Source organism: Anolis carolinensis, chromosome 4, assembly GCF_035594765.1.
Source record: "Anolis carolinensis isolate JA03-04 chromosome 4, rAnoCar3.1.pri, whole genome shotgun sequence".
In the NCBI taxonomy this organism is placed as follows: Eukaryota; Metazoa; Chordata; class Lepidosauria; order Squamata; family Dactyloidae; genus Anolis; species Anolis carolinensis.
In genome coordinates this window covers 192,054,629-192,079,435 of record NC_085844.1, presented here as the reverse complement: position 1 = coordinate 192,079,435, position 24,807 = coordinate 192,054,629, and the positions used below count along the sequence as shown (strand labels likewise).

The 24,807-nt window shown below is 39.6% G+C and overlaps 1 protein-coding gene across 1 annotated transcript; it reads right to left on the bottom strand.

The window, feature by feature from the left end:
* Positions 1 to 4,405: 4,405 nt before the first annotated feature.
* Positions 4,406 to 23,569, bottom strand: LOC100554036 (uncharacterized). The gene is made up of 6 exons (XM_062978458.1): positions 23,008 to 23,569; positions 19,828 to 19,940; positions 18,422 to 18,519; positions 10,000 to 10,130; positions 7,296 to 7,392; positions 4,406 to 4,719 (listed from the first exon to the last, which is right to left on the bottom strand). The coding sequence occupies exons 1-6, from the start codon at positions 23,487 to 23,489 to the stop codon at positions 4,708 to 4,710; spliced, it is 933 nt and encodes a 310-aa protein (XP_062834528.1). The 5' UTR covers positions 23,490 to 23,569; the 3' UTR covers positions 4,406 to 4,707.
* Positions 23,570 to 24,807: the final 1,238 nt, after the last annotated feature.

The following is a 24,807-nucleotide window of genomic DNA, read 5'->3' as shown; positions in this document are numbered from 1 at the left end:
AGCCAACAGGATCTGGAACCAATACACAACTGGCACTAATGTGCAATGGCCACCAATATACATTGGCACTTTTTGATGCCTGTTAGAGTCTCTTGCCATCGTCCTATTACATATCTTCACAATCCACTATCAGGAACACTTAGCACTTCTGCCATGTTGGTAAGTGTACAGAAAGTTACATAATGTACGCCATGTTATAGAATTTTGGTCCAAGTTTGTAACAGCTGAAAGAGCTCAGTAAATTGGTCCTTTTCCTACAGGTCAATCTCATAACACTTTAGCATTCTGAGAATAAGACATGTATCAGTGAAATCTACAATTAGTGAAATTGTGAAAATAATGGGGAAGAATACCTTTCTATGAGAAATGCTGAAAACCTTTACTCAAGTATAACCATATTGGGTCTTCTAAGGTTTCTGGGGAATAAAGTATATTGTCTTGTTGTAGAGGTTATTTTTTTAAAGAAAAATAATGATATGCAGAGGTTATCCATAACTGAGCAATGGTTTAGAACAAGCATAGGCAAACTTCAACTCTCCGGGTGTCTTTGACTTCATTTCCCACAATTATTTATTTATTTACTTCATTTCTATCCCGCTCTTCTCACCCCGCAGGGGACTCAGAGCGGCGTACAACATATATTTAGGCAAAAATGCAATGCCACATTATACAAAGCAAATAAAACAATTCCTAACAGCCGGTATTTTATTCATTCTAGCTTTCCAAATTCTGTTTTACTGTCATAATTTTTTTAAAATTATCATCAACAACACTTACCGGTATTATTATCAAGCAATGTTGGAGCCCCTGGTGGCGCAGTAGATTAAACACTTATGGTGACAGGACTAATGATTTGCAGGTTGGGTTGCTGAGTTGAAGGTTGCCGGTTCGAATCCAACCCGGGGAGAGCGTGGATGAGCTTCCTCTATCAGCTCCAGCTCCATGTGGGGACATGAGAGAAGCCTCCCACAAGGATGGTAAAAACATCAAAACATCTGGGCGTCCCCTCTCACACCAGAAGTGACTTGCAATTTCTCAAGTCGCTCCTGACACAAAAAACAATCAGGCAATTTGACCAATCCTCTAATGTGCTTTCAGTGGAGTAGAAATCTCATTGTCATCACTAAATATAGAGATGCCAAGAGTACATCTTACATGGTACATAACAGTTTTTATGAGAATTAATAGAATTACTTCTCAAAGAAATAAAAGGGAAAATAGTATTTTATATAAAGGTTTCAAAGCTTAGAAGGAAACCATTTAGTTCAATGAAGTTTACACCCAGGGACATTATATGATGGGAACTGCAGGTAGCTCTAAATCCATGTTGAAACCTGATACCGTTTGAAAAAAGCTACTTTGGGAGTAGGAACATAGAGCACAAACAGCATAATCACATACATATTTACTCCGAAACAATCTATTTGTTTAATGTGTTGTCGAAGGCTTTCATGGCCGGGATCACAGGGTTGTTGTATGTCTTTCGGGCTGTGTGGCCATGTTCCAGAAGCATTCTCTCCTGACGTTTCGCCCACATCTATGGCAGGCATCCTCAGAGGTTGTGAGGTATGGATAAACTTACTTAGTTTATCCATACCTCACAACCTCTGAGGATGCCTGCCATAGATGTGGGCGAAACGTCAGGAGAGAATGCTTCTGGAACATGGCCACACAGCCCGAAAGACATACAACAACCCTCCAATCTATTTGTTTCCTAGAAAGGAAGCTTCCCGTTGACAGTAGGAATGGGAGGAGTTTCAGCTCCTTTCCAAACCAATATTTCTCCAATCCAAATTCTCTTCACACCTCCATCTGGTTTTTCTTTTAAAAAATAATATTGAAGTGCATATATTTTAATATAATGTGTAATTAGGCTCTCAGCCTCCTGGGCTTACATGAGTCATGTGTGAATGTTAGCAAGAGAGAAGAAAAATGAAATGTTCATTGCTACTAATACTATTTTTTTACAACGGCAATCACAACCCTTTTAACCTTCACTTATAAAAATGCCTTTAGATCTAAAACTAGGACTCAGTTTTTTTAGACAAGGTTTTTATCATGTAATGCTGATGACCCTCTGTCATTCCACGAATTTTGTGGAACGGAGAGAGGGATGTCCAAAAGACAGCTTTTTGTCATGATCCTCCTGTGTTTTTTCTCTCTTCTATCTCTTTCCTTATCTCAAAAGGCAGAATAGCTGTTTAGGCCAGAGATTTCTATGGCCTCACTAAATTACAAACCCTAGAATTCCATAGAATGTTGCCATTGCAGGTAAAGTGGAATATATTACTATAAGAGTGTGGTGCGGTAGGACCATACATTAAGACTGAAAGCAACTTATATTGTTCAATGTTCTGAAATTAAAATGTCACTGTTAGATCAGTAATATCTGTTTCAGAATGAATATGTCACATCCTATTGAATCATGAAACTATAGAATTGGAAAGGGCCTCATGGGACATCGAGTCCAATCGTGTCCTCAGTAAAAGATTCTAATTTCATACTAAGAAATAATGTGAGAGCACCTCCAGGAAAAAAAATCTGAAAGTTCCAGATTTTATTCCTGTATAAGTAAAATTTAATTTGGTGATTTTCTTCATCCTGAAATACATCCTGAGAACTTCTAGCATTACAAAGGACTTTTCATTGCTACTTTCCATTTCAGTTTAAATTAAAAAAATTTCCAAAATAAAATGCATCTCTTTGTATTATCCCAGCACTAGCTAAGATAACCACTGCCAGAAAGAACAGCTCTTGTCCTGGGCACAAATTCAACAAGGATCAAATGAGGTAAACAAAAAATCCTAATGTTTAAGTAGTATAGTGTTGCAAAAGCACTCCTGAATCATGATAAAGAAGATTAGATGGAAATGAGGAAAAAGTCACTTGTGGTGTGAGAGAATTGATTGTCTGCAAGGACGTTGCCCAGGGGATGCCCGGATGTTTGATGTTTTACCATCCTATGGGAGGCTTCTCTTATGTTCCTGCATGGGAAGCTGGAGCTGACAGAAGGGAGCTCACCATGCTCTTCCCGGATTTGAACCACTGTCAGTCCTGCCAACACAAGGGTTTAACCCATTGCGCCACTGAAGGCTCCATTCCAGCAGCTGCCACCTAGTAAACAGAGATTGGTGGGATCAAGATGAGATTTATTGCTTAGCACAACTACAATGCCTACATATTTGTAACTCCCCAATAGGAGTTCACCAAAGGTTTTTGCATACATCTAGAAAGTTAGCAGTAACACCTATGCAGATGAGAGCCACTTATGACTTTGACCTTTCTGAGCTTGATAGCACCCTACAGAGCTATAAACCCAGGGAATGTGTGCTGTGCTAATTAGCAGTATTTTGAATTCCAGTTTTGAACAGAGGAAATCTAAACCCTCCTAAAAAGCCATCACTAAATCCTGTACACAAATAGTAACTGATGTATACAGGAACCCCCAGGAGTGCGCGTGTATGTTGAAGGCTTTGTCTTCTGGCAGGTTGGCCGGGTGTGTTCTTCCTCTCATAGAATTCTCAAATTAGCAGGGGCCTTGGACTGCCGTAACTATTCCTATTCAGCTTTCATAGCCTGCAGTTTAAAAGGCTGGGGGCCATTCCAGAGTTTCAAGCTAAACAGTGGTTGCAATTCCCTCATCAAACAAAGCTGAAAGAACAGAATGGATGGTGCCAGGAACCAGGCAATGTTGAACCAAATTCAACCTTTTCATAATGACTTTTATTACAGGCTTCCTTGTATATTTTAATAACAGATCTTTGCTGAATATGTAGACCTTGACACCAGACTTTTGCATATTCTAGTATTTCAGAGTAATTGTTTGAAGTGTTTTGTTTGCCATTGTCTGACTTTCACAACAGTTTATGACATTTGATAATTTATTCCGCTAAGAGATTACATGCATCCAAATGGCTTAGATTTTGTCAAATTTTGAGGTCAGAACCACATCACAATTTGGATGATATCTGAGTTTTAAAGTGGGGATTCATTTAAATTCTTGAAATAACCCACTATCCAAAAATGAAATGGCAAAACTCCAATAGGATTATCTGTATAATCAGTATGAAAATATATGATATGGAGTCTTATATCACTCAAAATCAGTATCTTTTCTCTTTATTACTATAGAAAGAATGTGAAGGAGCAGAGGGCCAAACAAATGAATCTTTTGGAGGCAGAAAGTGGTTTTCCTTTCCTATTACATTGTGAAGGTACTTCAGAAAAATGGGACACTGCATAACATCTCAATTTAACCTTCATTTCTACATGTGAAGAATTACAGTACCACAAATGTGGAGCATTTTGCCTCTGTGATCAATGAAACATCAAACTATTACTTGTTCTTTTAATGTGTGAAGTTAAAAAAGCCCACCTACACACCAAAGAACACAAAAGATATGAATTCACTGTAAAATTCTATTTAATGAGCTGAGTGGGGAAGGAAGATGGAGTATTATTTGGGGAAGGGAAGATGGAGCAATCCATCAATGTGAAAAATACTCTTAAAACCCATGTCTGCTTATTCCAAAGACAGAAAAGGAAAGATAAAAGAAGAAAGAAAAGAAGAATCCACAAAAACAAGTCAAGGATTTGAACAATTCCTTACAAATTGCAAATAAGAACTCTCAGTAGATCATCTTCCAGTGAGCAAAGCATAGAAGGACACACAGTTGTCAGGCTCAAGATGACTCCAACAGCAGTTTTTCAGTACACATTCTAAAAAATGTGGAAAGAAAGAATGTTACAAAGGCACACCGACCATCATATGGTAACATCAATAGCATTTCTTGGACATTTACATTCCACCTTCACCAGTGTTCACTCTGCAATTCTGAAGAATAGTTGTGGCTTACAGATAGGCAGGGCTACCTCCAGGTCTGAGAGGGCCCTTGTGAATCTACCCTGTAAGATGCCCCTTATATGCACCTTAGTGGGCCTCTTGTCTGATATGGCACTTAAGGGAATGGCAGTGAAACAAACTTCACCTCCCCAGACCACCAACCTCTTTTTGCTCACACAACCCATTTTAAGTTTAACTTCCACTCACTTGTGGAACACTGGCATGGGGCAGCTCCATTGAAACCCCCTAGAATGTTATACCTGACTTTTCAATGTCATGTTTGGTGTTGCATTTTGGGAATTTAATATGATGACTGCCTCTTCCAAGTTGGGGAGCAGCTTGATTTTGACATAAAGATGCTACCACTACCAGTTAAGATTGAGTTAGCTTTGCTTGTTGGGCAAGAGAATATCCACGTGACTGCACTACCGTGGCGGCAGCAGCCTTTTGGAGAGGTGGGAACACTCCCCTGTTGGTTCCCAACAAAATCAGGTAAACTATTTAGGCTGGGTAGGGGAATATATGACTGGCAGGTTCAGAAGATAGACAAGAGGGTCAACGAGGGAGGCAACTGAGTGCGAGGGAGACTTTGCTTGGTGGCATGAGTGTTCTTTGAAAGATGCTCAGTTTATTCAAATGGTTTAACAAGGTAATAGCTCTAGAGACTGAAGTCAGAATGTTACAAATATGTCATGGATCCATTCATCCATGGTGCATTACACCAACAGAGGAAAGGGAAGGTCCATGGGCAATATGATAAAATGGCCGGTGTATAGAAAACCAACATAACTCTGGGGCCAGTGGCATCAACACATAGTGTACTAGTGCAGCTGCCAATGCCCTATAGGCAAAGGAATTCCTGTCCCCTCCAGCAATTTGATCAGCACCAGATTACTTGGGCCGCTTCAAGACAGCAATTTATCATCGGACACAATGGGTTAAAGGAATCCATTTTCTCCCACGTTGCTCTCCGCGCAGGCACCAAAAAGAAGTGGGCTTTCTCATGTGTTGTCCCCATTGTAGCACGGTAACAACCATGCCACAATAGGGACAACCGAAATCCCCTCTAAAACCTTTAAAATAAAAGAAAAACTTGCTGGGACACCATTAGGCCTCTCTGCATGCTTCCTGGAATGTACCAATGTAGTGCTAAGAGACAGCGAAGGACCAAATCACTCCTGGGTCCCATCCCATCCCCCTGGCTCTTAGCCAGGAAGCATGCCGAGAGGCCTAATTGCAGCCCAGTAAGTTATTCTTTTATTTTAAAAGTTTTAGGGGGGATTTGAGGAAGGTTCCCTCATTTTTCTCTGGGCCCACAGGGCCTGAAGAAGTGAATTGGGCTGTGTGGACTGACCCCTCGGTAGTCTCAGGACTACCGAGGGCTCAGTCCCCATAGGGCCCATAGTCCATTAGACCTGGGTCTTTCAGGAAGACCTGGGTCTAATGGAGTATCAAATTAATTTGGTTTTACCGGAGATGTCGTTTGGATGCCATGGGGGCTCCTGCGTTATGGGTCTTGTCTGGATGGGCCCTTGGAGAGTTAAAGTCTAAATATTTCTGTCATAAAACATTTCCATATTTTGAGGGAAGGAGAGAGCAAGGAAATGACTGAAAGATTTAAAAAAGGAGGAAGGGATTTCACATAAGCATACATGCTAGGTATCATGCTATGCTCCAAGCCAGATATGATTGTGCCTTGTTAAATTCTAGACACATTTCCTTCTCCACAAGGAAGGGTTAAAACTCTTTTCTCCCTTTCTATCATCCTTTGCTTGCTACACAAGTTAAATGGTTTGCTTAACAAATTTAGTCAGATACGATTTTCAATCTCCAAAGATAGATTTTGGATAGAGAAGTTTCCTGCTGGGGAAACTGGACTATATATTCAGCATGTCTAGAGAACAGGTGCTCCTCATTGTCGTGAAAGATGTCTGTCATGGCACAGGATTTTCTCTGCTATGTATTTTGCATTTAGCACTCTGTTTTGTGATGAATCATTGGAAGGTAAATACATGCTTCATCTGTAGGTGTAACTGCTGAGATATGCATCTCTAAGATATCCTTTGGTTGAAGAGGAAATTGGTTACTCAAAAGGAGCATCCCCTTTAATGTCTAATTTGACTGTAGTCTGAACTACCTGCAGTTCCATTCTCTGTCCATCTTATTGTAAAAGTACAAAGAGCAGGATGCATATTAGGGATTTTCAGTAAATTAAAGAAAATTCTGGCAGATGTAATTTGGAAACCTAAGGTGTATCTCTGATCCCTGTAATCCAGGTATGCAATGTGCTCAAATCCGTGCTATTTTTTCACAACTGGCAATATCTATTAATGAATTTTATGACTGGAGAATGTGTATTTCAAGGTTCTTCATCAGGACTATAGGGAAACCTTCCTCGCACATTTAGTACCCTTCTAAATAGGCCTCCAGACTCTATTTGGTTCTGCAATACCTTAGGATGCTCCAGGCTTGCTTCATCATTTGATCCTGCATTTTTCTCTGTTACCTCACAATCACCAGCATTTTCTCTGGCCTCGGTTTCAGGAAGCCTTGATGAGAAATGAAGAAAGGCAAAAGGTTGTATTAAAAGCACCTCTAGCACTAAGGAACCTAGCATATGCTTGCTTGTTTTGGTTTTACATATTAGGAAAGAGATGTGAATTTACTAAGAACAAAATATGATAATTTGTAATCGTTATTCTCAATCCCCTCTCCAAAATCTACAGCTTCAACAAAGAAGGCTAAATGTAAGCCAGGTCTTTTACCTGCATTAACTTAAAAATAAATTAGTTTAGGACAAGTTAAGGTGTTTTAAAGCTTGATCCATAAAGGGCAATGACTTTATTGTTGTATGTTTGCATTGTTGTATTGTTTGAATAAGAATCTGGTGCTGTGCCTTTGGAATTACAGTGTAAGTTGAAAAAAATAAGTTCAGGTTAATCTACTTGCCATACTGTGTTCCCTTCCTTGCTGCTACACTGACACCAAACCAAAATTTAGTCAGATGATCATAGAGAATATGTTACCCACCCACTTTTTCTCATTGTATAGAGGACTTTCTGATGGTATTTACAATTTGAAAACAGAATTCCTCTTATTTTCTAAGTTTGCAGGCTCTTCTTTTTCAAGCTTTGGTGTAATACTAATAGCCAAACATTTTCTTGCTGGTGAAACACCTACAATGAAAAACAGCTTTTTCTCTATGCTGTGAGACAATTACCTGTTTACTATTTATGCAAGCACACACATATCTATTAAATGTAGTGCTATAGAGAGGAAGCACACAGCCTAAATCAAAATCATATTTAGGGAAAGGAAAGATGAATGAAACTGTGAGCTATGATTAGAAGGCAAATTGATCTTGTTTTTGTCGTTTTGTTTAATCAGAATGCTGATGAACTGCAACCATACTAGCTATTTGCAGTAGAAAAAGCTAGGTTCTAAAGATTAATTCAAACACTACCATTACAATTTTTTAAAGTTCCCTCAGTAAGACAGGCATGCGAAGAGGAGTGTCACTTGCCATCTGTATAAACTCATACACTCGAGGCAATGAAATGTTGCCCTATTAAGTCCTTTCTACCCAGTTCTGTATCATGGATAGACAACCTTTGGGACAGCTGTCACAAGGGGCAGACAATGAACATGGCTATAATGTCAAAACGGCTGTATTTTTACTAGACTTTCTCAAGCAGACTGAAGGCAAAATACCATAAAAATGTATGGTGTGGAAATGTGTGCATATTATAAGCATGCTCTCTCTGGACTTAGCCCAGGGTATATTTGACAAACAGGTTGGCTGCTGCTATAAGAGGTACACTTAAACCAGGTGAATTCATTTGCAACCAGACACTGACACCTAGTGATCATCATGAAGTAGTATCAGAAATTGCTCCCTGCTCTCCAATTTGACAAATGCATTTTTCTGCTTCAGTATATTTTGTAGGTATAGATATGCAAATCAACAATTGTCCTGCTATATATGTGTGTGTGTATATGTATACACAAACATCATAAGGCCCAAAGCCTGGTAAGATTTTGGCACATGAGGTAGATATTCCACATGCACCTCTCCATCCCCAGCAATAAAAACACAGTCATAACAAACAAAATGGCTAACAATTTTCTGTCCCCTTCATGACACACAACATTGCTATCTGTAGCAGCTAGCTTTCTCTATCTGACACAGGCATGTAGCTGGGGGGGGGGGAGGGGAGGGGGGGCTTGAAGGGCTTCAGCCCCCCCCCCCAAATTTCTCAGGATGGTCCGCCAGAAGGCCTTACGTTTATTATTTAAACTATTATGTTTATTCATATCATGATCTGATCACCATGCTCAATATATCCCATATGCATGGGGGTATTGGGATAATGATACCAAAGGGTTTGCTAGGGTAGATCCCCCCTCACCCAGACTCAGCCCCCACCCCCCCAGGCCCAAAATCCCAGCCCCCTCCAAATCAAAATCCTGGCTACGGGCCTGATTCTGACACTTCTGGTAGCCTGGCCATGTGGGTGGGATTACTTTTCTAAATTAATGAGAAATTCAAATAAGCAAGCAAGCAATTTCCTCGAGGTCTATACCTGCTCAATGGCCTGCAAGAACTGCAGAGATCTAGGAATATATGTTGAAGGTACAGCAAATGGGAGAACCTGGACTTTATCCTGGAATTTAATGGGGAAGATATAGGCCCATGAAGTTATGGAACTCCCTTTAGATAGATTTCAGGCAGGAGGAAAAGACAAGTTATACTGTTTGCTTCTCACTCTCCAGAAACCCCTTTACCTACCCTATATACTCTTTGCCATAGTATCTGAGCACATAATTGCTATTATAACAGTGAAGTACTCATGCTGAGTAATCATGAGTTTAAAACCTTTAACACTACAGAGCACAGTGGGCAATCATTTCAGAAGAGTGGGAAAGAAATAGATATCTACTTTTCCCTGGCCCTGCTTCCTAAAACCTCCCACAACAATCTCAGGGCTCCCATACCAAGGTAGGCTGTTTTGCTGAAAATTAAACCCAGCACTGTATTTGGTTTGACTTCACAGGTCAGCAACTCACATGACAAATCATCTGGGGAGAGGGGAGAGGAAACTATTCAATGTTTCAGAAATTGAAAATGAAGAGCATCACATACACACACATCTTACCCATAGGCACAGTCAGCCCCAGAGGAATTTGATAAGGTGACATGGGCCTTAGGTGCTGCCATTCCATATATCATTAGATCCAGTGTGGCTTCATCTTCAATTAGCGGTTGTGGTGGAATCACTTGGTGAGTCTACAAGAAAGCACAATAGCAGGCTAGCTTTGGAGGCACATAATAGGCCATTTGACATATACCACTATCCTCCAATATCTTACTGTTGCTGCCTCCCCCACACCAACTTCTGTGGCCACCACTCTACAGAAGGGCAAGGCTGGCAGATCTGTCTTGGTGTTATCTTCCAATATAGCAGTCTTTCTGCCAAATCCTAGAGCCTTTCAGGTAGTGACATTTTAGTATGGTTCAATTTTTCCTTGCTTTTGTGAACCTCCAAGTGTTTCTGATTTATGCCAACCCTAAGACATGACTATCATGGTGTTTTTTTCAGATTTGTTCAGAGATGGGTTGCCCTTTGCTTTCCTCTGAAGCTGAGAGAATATGACCTCCCCAACATTACCCAGTAGATTCCCATGGCCAAGCAGGGATTCAAACCCTGATCTCCCAGAGTCCACCTCACTGCCCCAGCTCTTTTTTCCCCCCATATTCAGAGCAAAAAGTGAAACTCCAAATCACAGTTTAATTCAGTGCATAACAATTATTCGAATTTGTAAAAGCCGTAACAATGCTTCCACAGAACATTCGGAGCAAACTCTGCTGAAGGTGCTGAAGGAAATGCAGGTACTTCTAATCTCAGGAAAAAATAAAATACGACTGCAGCCTAGAAAGCAGGCCCTTCACTCCAGAGAGCTCAAAAGATGACTAATGCTGTCAGCAACATGGCCTTGAGTTACTTCTCTTACAAAAGGTGGAGGTAGAATATATGAAAGGTTTGGTCAAAAATAGAAGAAAGAATTACAGTATTTAAAGATTATGGACTACATTCAAAAGCGTTTGTTTTCCCCCATTGTAAAGGTGCATAAAAGGATCCCATATTATGGAGAGTTGCTTTCATGATCTTATAAAGCTTTCTTTACAGGTTGAGCTTCACAGCTATATGACTTCAAACAATACACTATACATTTCATGCAGGGCTACTTGTGAGGCTTGGCCACCCTTGGAGATATTCTCTCATGTTCAGCTTTCTTTTTTAAAGAAGAAGTAGTAGTTTATAATTCTTGCAGGAATAAAGAAAAAAAGTTGTAGGTGGTTTTCAATCCAGTTGAACATCATGCTATAATACAATTGAGGATGGAATTCTATATAAAATGAAAATACGTATTAATTGATTCATAGGGCTATATTGTAAATAAGATAACATTTGCTTTGCCATCCTCATTAGCTAAAGTTCAGTTGAACTAAATTCTAATAACTGAAACTGGGTAAAACAAGACTTCTTCCAACCTAAGAGTATTGGAAATTCCTTAAGATAACACCATCCTCATGCTGGTCTAACTTTGGTTTGGCATTATGACTACCTCACACAACCAGAGAAGGCTTGGATCCTGCAGAATCCGCATAACTTGTCCCTTTCCTCTCTCTTTTTGGGCCCTTTTAGGCTCTTCAACAGATCTAGTCATCAGAGTGGTACCTATCTATTGGCAGATTTTTCTGTTGACAGATCTCTGAGATCAGCCAGCAGAAGAGTGGTGTCGGGTCTTGTGGCAAAGTTAATTTTCTACAGCAAAGTATCTCAAACTGTGCTCCTCCAGATGTTTTCAACTTCAGCTCCCACAATTCCTAACAGCTGGTAAACTTGCTGGGATTTTTGGGAGCTGAAGTCTAACACACCTAGAGGAGCACAGTTTGAGAAACACTGCTCTACAGCAACCACATATTGGGGAAACTGAAATAAATGTCACCTGCCACAACTTTTGTCTTGGCAGCAGAAAACTATTAAAAGCTTTCTAAAGCCTAACACTGTAAACAGTTATGGTGACTCATTCCCTTAACACAATACATTGGTTTCTGCATTCTTGCATGCTTACCACTGACATGGTTTTATATTGCATTATGGTTAAACAAGCCTATCACATCCCATTTAGAACATTCTAGCTAGTAGCCATTTAAACTGTGCCCAGAAATACACAGTTAATCAGTGCAAATGTAACAGAACCATGTGTGTTCTGGAAAGCAGGGCTGAGAACTATAGTGGCCACATTCTTCACTAATCCAAATTTTCAAATGCTCATTGTCATAAAAAGAATATTCATAACTTCTTTGTACATTATGGAAATTAAGACTGAGATCCCTTCTAACCTGCCCTATATCCCAGGATCTGATCCCAGATTATCTGTTTATCAAAGATTATCTGGCAATAGAGACTCATATAATCCAGTTCAAAGTAAAAAATAATAATAATCCTGGGATATAGGACAGTGTAGAAGAGGTCTGACTCTCCTTTCTATTATTTATTTATTCATTTATTTTCTACATTTATTCCCCGCCCTCTCTCACCCCAAAGGGGACTCAGAGCGGCTTACAAGTTATATGTACATACAATACTGTATATTATATCATTAGCATAGTATAATATTAGCATTATGTATTACTATATTGTACTATACCACTACAGTGTAATATTATTAGTAATATTACATTTAATATATAATATATAATTAATGTTATTATATTGTAATATTATTAGTATTATATTGCATTACATTATTCTACAGACTGATTTGATAACTATTCTGTAGAAACAGGAGTGCCAATTCTTGAAATGTCTTAACACAATAAGTTAAGTCTGTGATTTGTTTATATGATACTTTTCACTTCCCACTGCTAATGTGCCATGTGCAGCAGTTCTAGATATAGCAATGGACTTTCCACATGTATTTTAGGTTTCTCCTTGAATCTTCACTGCACAAATCTGCAAAGGACGTATTTTAGTAACTTGTTTTGGAATCTCATGCTAATATTATAATATCCATTTTATACCAGTTACATTTCACCCTTAGTATCATTAATAAATTATGCTTTTGTGAAGTTCATTTTCTTTCTTCAAAAATGCTTCAGACTAACACATTGTGCAAGGCACTGTGGGCGGGGGGGGGGGGGATAAAATAGTAGATACTAGGCAAATTATTGTCAGAACTCACTAGTGTCTCTAAAGGGACAAGAGCAAAACTAACACCAGGCTTGTGTTTTATGCTTGCAGGACACTTTACTGTTGAGTCTTCAGTATTTAGGACTCCATCAGAAATTGTGTCTATTATACACTATTAAAATTTCATACTAGCACAGCAAAGCTGGGTTCCAATGCTTATTTTGTATATATGTTATGAACTATCTCCCCAATTCCATGACTTGACCCACTATTTACATACTGAGAAATATTAATCTAGGTGCCAGTTAAGATTAACACATCAAATGAATAGAGTTCTTTGCACCTAAGCTCAGACCACAATATCTGTAACCTTAGACCAGTGATTCCCAAAGTGGGTGCTACTGCCCCCTGGTGGGCACTGCAGCGATCCAAGGGGGCGGTGATGGCCACAGGTGCATTTGGGGGCGACAAATAACTGTATTACCTTTCTATTCTGAGTTCAAAAAACAGTATCATAATTTCAAACTTCAATGTTTCTAATTTACACCTTTCTTTACTATATTTTACGAAAAAGGTAGAAACATTAATACATATATATTTCTGTTTAATTGCTATTAAAATTAAAAAAAAATTCCAGGGGGCGCTGAGTAATATTTTTTCTGGAAAGGGGGCGGTTTGGGAACCACTGCCTTAGACTCTGAAGCTCCCTGAAGGGTAGGATTATTTAACCATCAAAGTAGGAACGGGCAAAGAGTTTCCGTGGGGTCATTTATGGCACCCAAGTCTGTTTATGCAACCCCTTGTCCTTTTCAGAATGACCAAGCCAGCTTTTTTTCTTCTTCTGGAAATATATCCTCCAACTGTCCTGATTAGGCAGAAATATTTCCCATTAATCCTCTCTCATTCCACTTTTTCCACTTTCAGAAACTTCCAGTTTCTCTCTTTGTCCTCAGCTTACTTCAGCTACCTCGTGAGCCATCTAGTCCAACCCACTGCCAAGAAGCAGGAAAATCACATTCAAAGCACCCCTGACAGATAGCCATCCAGCCTCTGTTTAAAAATCTCCTATAAACCGAGTTCAAAGTACAGAAGTAGTTTACACTCAGTTAGCTGGAAGGAGACAAAAAGAGGAGGCAGAATCTTGCTCTTTGGTAAGCTCAGACAAAACCAAAATGCCACAGCCTGTCATAGACTGTGTCTCATTAAAAACATTGGCTCTCTTGACCAGGGCCATAGCCAGAAAAAAAAATTCAAGGGGAGGGAGGCTGAATCTTTTTTTTTAAGTGAATCATGAAGAGTAGTTTCATAACACAAAATAATTTAGAAATCAGACTCCATCGATAACTTCAGTGGACACTCAAGACAGATAAACTTCAGTGGACACTCATGTGGATTTGGTTAATCAGTTAAAATTCATGAGTAAACCAGGTTTTTAAAAAAACTGAAAAATTTCAGGGGAAGGGTTGAACCCCCAACCCCCACCCCTTGGCTACAGTCCTGCTCTTTATCACATTCTGATCTTGCTTGGCATCCCAGATTTCATCTGTGAAATGTTGAACAAGTAGGTAGAAACATGTAAGAGATGCTAGTCATCTCTTAAATAGATTCCAGCTCTGCAACATTGAAAATTACTAGTATTTCATAAACAAAAATAGGCATCAAAGCATTTTTAAAAATGTGTCCGATATTTTTCACAACCTATGTGGCCCCTAGCATTAACCCATCTCTGATTAAAAAGAAGCTGTTGTATGCTGTTCTGAACCAATTGCACAGATCAAATAAATAAATAAAAATGGTACAATTTTTAAAAGTCCTACGGGACATTTTGGCCTGCAACTAAATGGAACCAACCATTATTCACCCAATGGCTGACAGAGATGAAAGAAACTAAGAAAGAAAATGCAGTGGAAGAAAACTTCTAATTTGATGCTTAATGCAAAAAGACCAGGGGCTCAACTAAAGGTTACATAGATTTTAACAGCTGCATCTAATATGAAAAAAACAGCTTTAGGGAAAGTGATTCATGGGGAAGGGATGTAACATCACATTTGGCAAACTTTTTGTTTTAAAATGCCTGCACTCTGCCTTTCTATTAAGAGCCTATAACTTCAATTGACAAAGAAGGTGATGTGCCCCTGGCTAGAGCGTATGGTTATCTAATCTTATTCAGGTTTGCAGTGGCACAATCATTACAGAAATGTCTTCAGGCAAGATAGATTAAGCAACTGAGCAGTGAATGTGTTATTCACACAATAAAGGAATGATTTGCCTTCTCAATCGCAATGGAGCATCAGTATCTTTTTCAAGATCCATCCCTATTCAGGCTTTTGTCTGAATACAGATTTCACAAGGAACCTTCTTAGTGCTTCCCGTACATCACTCTTCTCTGTCAAAAGTGTTTCGCCCATTCATTAAACTTCATAACTGTCTCATAAATAATTAAAAAAAAAATTTCATATCTATCTCTAAGAGACTTTTTTCCACTTTACAGATTATGGGGAGTATGAAAACTGAAGTATTTCATCAGCAATGCAGTCATGAACGTAGACTGTGAATTATTTTGTCATTAGTTTGGGCATTCCATATTTCAAGAGTGTTGAGTGCCTCTGCTGTTCTGTTGTCATTCTACTGTTATTTAACATGCGTGCATGCAGATGCACACACTTTCTAATTGCCTGTTGAGTTATGGTGACCCCATGAATTTCATTGTGTTTCTTAAGGCAAGGAATACTCAGAGGTGGTTTGCCAATAATGCATTTTGAAATATAGCTTATATCTCCTGGTATTTGTTGATGAACCTTCTTCCAGGTACTAGCTGAGACTGACCTTGCTTAGCTTCCAAGATCAGACAGGATCTGAGTATTTAGGCCCCTTTATGCAGTATACATGTACATTTTTCTGTGAATCACTGAGCCAGTAATGAAGAAGACCTCTACATTCAGGCTCTTCTAAGAATGGATAAGTAGTAGGTAGATCTAGATCTAATGTGATATAATATGATTTGTACTATATGAGGAAGGATTTGTGACTCTTAATCATTGTATTATAGTAGACATTAAATGACTACCAGACCCATACCCCCTTATTTATGCTACCTCCTCTGACAGTTGAATGTAGTCACATTACTCAAAATAGTGAGCCACCAGCTGCCAGTATGCAGGCAATGTCCAGAGAAGATACAGTTGTAGACAATGGACACAAATATGAGATTGATTCCTGGCACATTGTGTGTGTGGGTTGGGGGGGCGGGTTCCTGGTCTTGAAAAGCACTGGTCCAGCCTAGAGCAATGGGAATGCCCTTGAAGAAAGTTCAGAAACCTTCAGCTGATAGAAAATGTCATTGTTGAGTTCCTAGGCAGTGTGAAAAGTCTGAATCATCACATTGCTCCTGTTCTCTGTGATTTCAACTGACTGGTAACTCATTTCTGAATTACTTTCCAATGAAATGATATTGACTTACAAGGCTCTAAACAGCTTGAGTCCCTAATGTTTGCTGACATGCTTCTCTAGTACAAATCAGCCCAGGCTTTGAAATCTTTATCTTTGTTAATGAATGGCAACCAATGATCCAGTATCTTAATGTAAAATTAATCTAAAAATGTACATAGGGGAAGCTATAAGACTGTAAACAAAGAGGAAATGGATATTAATTTGGAGCCTATAATACTATTCAAATAGAAGACCCCTTATTGAAAATATATTATCTGAGAAACAATTATGAAAGACTAATAGCTGGAAAGTATTGCACTGTATGCAACAAACACTCGCAAATGTATGTATATTTGAATGAATTAAAATAAATAAATATTAAATGTAAAAAAAGAAATCTTTATTCCAGGGTTTTGGTGATCTAGGTAAGGATGTTCTCAGCTCCAGTGCCACTGATTTTTTTAACTCTGTATTATTGGGCAGGAGCCCCCAGTGGTGCAGTGAGTTAAACCACTGAGCTGCTGAACTTGCTGACTGAAAGGTTAGCAGTTCAAATCTGCGTCTTCAGGCAAACACCAGCTCTTTGGCTTAGAAATGGAGATAAGCACCAACCCCCAGAGTCAGACACGACTAGACTTAATATCAGGGGAAAACGTTTACCCTTTTTTTTACTATTGGACAATCACCTTCAGGAACTTATTTTTGCCCTGGTTATTTACTTCTTTGTCTAGGCCATAGGCATATGGATTAAAGAAGGTTCTGAGTTGTGTACAGAATTTGTTTAAAAATATGTAGTAAATATCATATCAAGGCTTAGATTTTACTAATATTGTTTTATTCGTGAGCATGACTTCCAACTTTTATTTATAAAATGTATCTTGATATCTTCCGTGTAAAGTACAAATGGTGTGTGTGTGTTGGTCTATACCAATATTTCCAAAACTTTGGTCTTCCAAACATTGCTCCCAGAATTCATTTGTGAATGTCAATCTTCTGAATTTCAAGCAAAGCATGAAACTGGATTTATCAAAGACCTCTGAATACAGTAAGAAGTTCCTTTATGGACTGATCACTGGTTAAATAACAGACTGTAGAGAGCAAGAGTAAATAGGAAATTCTCAGTGTAGTCATGTAAGAACTGGAGGCCCGTAAGGATCTCTATTGGAACCACTGCTTTTTATCTTGCTCATAAATAACAAGGAGAGAAGTGTACAGTTGCTATGTTTGTCAATGACGCCAAGTTATTCAAAGGAGCTACATGAGAGCTAGTGGTTTGAGTGCTGAACTACAAGTCTGGAGACCAAGGTTGAATTCCCCACTCAGCCATGAAAACCCACTGGGTGACATTGGCCAAAAGACACACTTGCAGTCCCAGAAAACTGTGATAGAATTGCTTTAGGGTCACTGTAATTCAAAAACAACTTGAAGGCACACAACAGTAAAAACAGAGTACAGACAGCATAAAGTTACAAAGCAATTTCTCCCCTCTTTTGAAAAGGAAATAGAGCTAGTCATTGAAGCTAGATGGTAGAAGATTTAGGACGAGTATTAAGAAGCACTTCTTTACATAGCATATAGTAAAATGTGGTGATCACCATTAATTGGAACTGGTTTAAAAGAAAAGTGGGCAAATAATTGGAGAACAAGTTTTCAATGGGTGCTAATCATGAAGACTATGTGCTATTGCCCTGCTTTTGGGTTTATCATGGGCATCTGAGTGCCTACTTTGGGAATAGAAATCTTGATTGGACAGATGTTATGCCTGTCCCATCAGTGCTTTTTTAATTTTCTTCAGCAAATTTACTTAGCAGCCATGGTAAGGGCAGCTCATGCAATGACTTTGTTACCTTCCGTCTACTAAGTAGAATTGCACCATTATCCTTGCCTGCAATATAAAAATGATAGTGACAGAGAAAAACCTGTCAAAAGTTTCCCTCAGTCCCATAATTACCACTTTTGAAGCAGGAAGCCTCCGACGTTGCTTGTACATATTGATGAGTCTGTTCCAAGGAGAAACCTCAGCTTTTGGAGGTTCTGTTTGTTCATCCTCTGTTTAAAAGAAAAGCCATATTGCTGAGCAATCATAAAGTCTCTTTCTGCCAAGGTTTTGTAGGTTTCATCCCCTTCCTTCATCCTTATGCTTAATTGAAGTACAAAATTTGGGAACTGAAAGGAAATTTTATGAAGGGTAGAATTCTTATTTCAGAAGGTGAATTCATTTTTTCCTTCCCAGATATATCACTGGTGCTTCTAGTCCAAAGGTCCTTAAAGTAAATACTGAGGGCCAGTTCATGGTCCCTCAGGCTGGAGTATAGTTTGATAAAAACATGAACAAATTCCAATGCACATTGCACATATCGTATTTGTAGTGCAAAAACCATGGAAGAACAATACAATTTAAAATACAGTCTTTAAAATGAAGAGCATGCTCTTTCCTTCCCTCCTTTTCTTTCTTTTTCTTTCCTTTCTTTTTCTTCCCTTCTTTCCCACCCCAGCCTTCCTCAATCCTGTACATTGCCCTTCTCTCCCAGACCAGCCAGAAATGGTTGCAGTGGGGAAAAAGATCTGATGCAGAAGTGAGCAGACGTGTTCCAGAACGGGGCCAAAATGGAGTTTGGGCAGCAACAGCAATGGGCTCCTCAGTACAGGGCGGGTCCTGGCAGCTGGGAGTGGAGAAGGTGGGAAAATTCAAGGTCCACACACATTAGTAATAGGGTTAAACAAATCTTCATTCTAACCCTTTTGCTCCACTCTTTTTTGAATCAAAGAAAAATAACTCATGTTGGGAAAGCTATTAGAGAAAGAATAAAATCCACAACATACAAGGATATGCAGTTGTGGAGAACACAAAATTAATATGTGGTCATGAAGTAAAATAGTTTGAGTGAACTCCAAACAAATGCAAATTCCAACTTAATACTCTCATTCAGTGTTCTAAGTCAAGGACTACACCTGTGGTTGTTCTCTCTGACCCATCCTCCTGGATTATCTAATGTAAGATTGAGCACAGTAGGTTTTAGTTAAAAGCCTTGTCTTCTCTTCACTGCTGACAGCTGCCATCAGTGAGGAGGTAAATCTATTTCTGGTTTTCACTTACGTTTTAAAAGTGCTTTCCAAGGTGCTGACTAAAATAAGTTTGGCCAATAGGCATCTCATTTAAAGCTATCCAAAATCTGAAACAGACTCACTGATGTGGAGCCACTATCCACCATTCTGTTGATTTTAAAAGACATGTCTAAAACCTCAGATTCAGATATCAAACAATATGTAAATAATGAAATCATATTTGTTATTTGGCAAGACACATTATTACAGTACACTGAAACTGCTGAATAAGTTAGTAGACAACTCCCTCACCTTTCAGTAGATGCTCTTTTTCCTCTTCAACACTACAATCTTTAACATCTGCCATGGAGTCCACAACCATGGAGACTCCTTCATCTTCCTGCAGATCCTGTAAGACTTCATTCCTAGAACCAAAACAAATTTATCACAGGCAAGCCATACCAGGAAGGGTTCCCTGTGTTGATCCTATGATCTTCATAGGGTTGGAACTCCGAATTTTATCTTGGAGAAATCGTCAAAATGGTAACACGTAAGCTTTCAAGAGAGGAGAAGCTTAAGGAATTGACTGAATCTATGAATAAAATGAATAACAGGCTGGACAAAATCTCAGACATGGTAGAAGAAGTGCATTAAAAAGTTGACAATTTATCTCACAAACATGATCAATATTGAATATAATACAGCAGGTAATGAGGAAAGAACTGGGTGAAGTGAATTATTTTAGTAGTTATACACTATTTTAAGTCTTTATCAACCAATCGTGTGTTGATAAATCACCTTCTCCTCCCGTTGCCGCTTGGGCTCCTTTTCTCTCTCTTTGGCTTCTCCTTCCTCCCTTCCTTAGGCTGAAAATTGTATTTTTTTATGATTTATAATAATCTTTTAGAGTTTATTGAAAAACCGCAAAACAGTGAATTCGCGAAAAGTGAACTGCGAAGTAGTGAGGGAATATTGTAGATCAGTTGGAACAACACCAAATTAGACCACGGATGGAATTCAACAAGAAAGCATACAATTACAATGGTTGGACAATCTCCAAAGGAAGTTTTCACTTAGATTAAGAGGTATTCCTGAAGATGTCCCAGATCTTTAAAAGTGGTTCATTCAAACTTTTGATGAAATGATTGGAAGACAAGAATGAAGTCCAGAGAGAGAGACAGACCCACTCCAATATTTTCACTTATATTCTATATATAATAAGTTAACTCCTACTCTCTACCCCATTAACACCGATTTGTATTTGCTGGAGAGAGTTAAGCCAATACTGTCTATGGTTAATACATTCTACAAAACAAAAAGCTTCAGGGATAAATCCTGTCTGGAAGCCATGCCTCAAGGCAACAAATGCTATCAGCAAAAGGATTAACTTTTATCTGTAAGTCCCAGGTAATCGGTCTCTTTTGTATTATATGGCTTATAATAACAAAGTATGGAAACCTGTTGACACAGGAAGCTTACTTGAAGTATTGTTCATGATTGCACCACTTATATAAAGGCATCTAAGCATAACCTGAATGGTCCATGTCACATAATTTGAAAATTGAAATTCAGGGCCATTCAATTGAAATGCAGGGCCATCATGAAGAACTACTAAGATTTGTTTTTAAAAATGCTGATATCTCAGGCTAGATGCCTCTGGATATGTTCAGAAGTACCATATTTTTCCTCTTAAGATAGGCGTAAGCACCTGTGGCCCCCTGAATATATTTGCAAGTGCTACATATGTAGCATTACTGGTAGCTATAAATGAGGTTACAGCCCAGTATAATTTGGAGGTCCAGTATAAATTGACCAAACTGGTCAGAAGATCTTTGGTACTGCAATCTGAAACTAAAACTTTCCCATGCTTTGGGTACTGCTTTACAGATAGGCACAATGACTTTACTGGAACATGTGCAATTGATCTGTCTATTGTGAAATGATTTTTTAACTCCCACTGCTCTGTACTTTACATTCAGCCTGTCTTCCAAAGACTGTGGTCACAACTGGCTAATAGAAGAGAAAGGATGGGCCTTCCTTTCACTCATCTGCTAGGCAGTGGCTCACAAACAAACATGCATGTGCAGTCTTGTCAGAGGAACTCTTGAAAATACCACCACCCACTTCTGTACATTTTTTTTAAAAAATAGGACAATCTACATCTCGCTGTACATTAATAGTGCCTGCCTGCACAAACATGTGCTAAATCTAGTTCTGCAGGATTTTTTCAGATTTTACATCCTCCAACTGGCAGCCAGTCAAAATGATAACCAGCAAGGCCAGCGAAAATTCTGGCTGGCTGCCAGTGCTAGTAATACTTCTACATTCATCTTTCTTGGTAGCAACTCATAACAGTGAATTTCAGTTAACAAAGTCCCTAGGTATCAATTCCCTGTGATATTCGGACTCGCCTATTATTGTTATTGTTGGCCTCTCATAGCAAGAATAATCACATAGAGCAAACAACCTCAAAATGTGGTCCTTCAGCTATTTGAGCCTCCAATTCCCAGAATTATTGACCACTGAACAACCTGGCTAGGGTTTCTCGCAAGTGGAGGCCCAAGAAGCTGGAGGGCCGCAGCTTGAGGATGCTTGATTTATACTATTCAATTATTAATCAACTTCCAACTACTAGTAGTCAGTTTAGCAGTACAGTGGTTCTTTGGTATCCTTTGGATTTGATTCCAAGACCTCTCATGGATGCTAGAATCTGTTGATGCTTAAATCCCATGATTTACAATGGTATGATAAAATGGTGTCTGTTATCAAGTTTTGCTTTCTTTAATTTTTAAAATATTTTTGGGCAGTGGATGGTGGAATCTGTGGATGCAAAGCCCATGGATACAGAGGGACAGTTGTATTCTGAAGAAGAGTCACAAAATTAGCTATTTCATCTTTTCCACCCATCTGTAACTGAGGCAGGGCTACATTAAAACAGGCTGAGACTTAGAAGTAAATACAACTGTTTGTCCAAGAGAAAGAGCCAGTCTTAGTTAGGATGCAACTACACCAGGCATGGGCAAACTTCGGCCCTCCAGGTGTTTTGGACTCCAACTCCCACAATTCCTAACAGCCTACCGGCTGTTAGGAATTGTGGAAGTTGAAGTCCAAAACACCTGGAGGGCAGAAGTTTGCCCATGCCTGATCTACACTGTAAACTTAATGTACTGTGACACCACATTCACTGCCATGGTTCAATGCTGGGGAATTCTAGGAATTGTAGCTTGGCAAAGCATCAGCACTCTTTGACAGAGAAAGCTGAGGGCCTTGCAAAAGAACAACTCCCATGATTCCATATCATTAAACCACAGCAGTTAAAGTGGTATCAAAGTGCATTAATTCTACAGTGTAGATGCGTCCTTGGATTCTCCACACTGAAGGCTAAATGACTCCTGGATCCTAGATGGGGGAAAAATGAGAGTTTAAACACTTTGTGCCAGCATCTCAGCCCACAGGAGAATGTGATCTCATAGTTGTAGAAAGGATACTGACTTTCCCACTATTTCTTTGACATTAGGCTCATTTTTCTTCTCTCCTGCGGCTGGAGCTCCTTCTCCTGGCTGCTCCACCAACTGACTTATCATGGAGCTAGTGAGGCCCTCCGAGCCTTTCTTCTCCACCTCAGCCGAGCGAAGCAAATCAGAAAGCTTCTTATTTCTTGGGATGGCCTGCCGGAATCTGCTATCCTTTCGGAGCGACAGCCCTTCGATGTGGCTCTCTATCACATCCTCATGGATATCGCAGGAGGGCAGCTCAGTCATGGCAGGCTCCTCATCCGGTGGCAACATGGCGTCCGTATCGGACAGTCCCAGAGGACAGTCCAGGAGCTGGCCTCCAACCGCCTCTTTCTCTTCTGCCTCCACCTTGGATGGCTGCCTCTCTTGTGAGACATGCCTGGTGCTCCCAAAGAGGTTGCGGAAGAACTGGAGCACCCAGGGCCTGCTGGAAACAGAGGAGGCGGTCAGAGTCTCCATCAGTGGTCGCCGTTGGGGGCTATTTTGCTGGGCTAGCAGTGAAGCACCAGAGCAAAGGCAAGCTCTCTCAACCGACTGGAATACGGGCTTCAAACTGAAAGCCCAACTGCCTAGAATCCTGTGAGAATTCCAAGGCTCTCTGAGGGGGCGGGGCTAACTGAAGAAAGGCTCCGCCCACTTCATCAGGCTGCTTTTATGTCTCTTTGATCAGGCATGACAGCAGAGTCTCAGTTAACTGAGACTCTCAAGCAACCGGCAAAAAATGGAAGAAATAATACTTCAAATAAAAAATAAAATATTTTTTAAATTTTAAAAATGCTGTTTTTATAATATAGTAAAACTGTATTACATGACGATCTTCTTCTTAGGCAATCCCTCATAGTTCGAGGATGATGGTCCTCCATTTCTTGGAAGATGCCTGTGCGTGATTTTTTTTTTAATGTGTGGAGGTCGGTGCACGGCCGGTCAACACACAGTCTTCACAGATTGAGGTCCCAGCAGTGGTGTGATTAACGCAACGAGAGTGGTAACGAGAGTCTGTTGCAAACTTCTTCCGCCTTCACAGCCATTGTAACACGTACCATGTTATGCTCCGCCTGCTCTGCCGTTGAGGTCTTTGGGTCTTCGGATTGTTCTTGGTCTGGATCCTCCCCTGTGGCCACTCCTGGGAGTGTGTGAATCCCGTGGTTGTGCCCTCAGGTTCATTGGAACACGCAAGCCCCCTCACCACGTCAAGGTGACAATCCATCGAGGGGGCATGATGATAGGTTGGTCTCAAGCAACCAGCAAATGATCATAGAAATAATACTTTAAATAATACAATTAAATAAAACCATTTTTATAATACAGTAAAACTCTTTGTTACATTACGTTAAGTTTGTCTCAAGCAGCTGGCAAAAAAAATCAAAGAAAAAATACTTTAAATAAACATTAAAATAAAATCAGTTTTTATAATACAGCAAAATTAGTTTTTTGTCACACTGTATTATAAATTACATTAATTTAAGTTTGTCTTTATTTGCTTTTAATCACTGCATTTCATTATTAGTATCAAGCCAATACATAGTATGGTATAATAGGTGTGGGAGCCCCCGATGGCGCAGCGGGTTAAACCACTGAGCTGCTGAACTTGTTGACCAAAAGGGTCGGCAGTTCAAATCTGGGAAGCGGTGTGAGCTCCCCGTTAGCCCCAGGTTCTGCCAACCTAACAGTTTGAAAGCATGCAAATGTGAGTAGATCAATAGGTACTGCTCTGGTGGAAAGGTAACGGCACTCCATGCAGTCATGACCTTAGAGGTGTCTATGGACAATGCCAGCT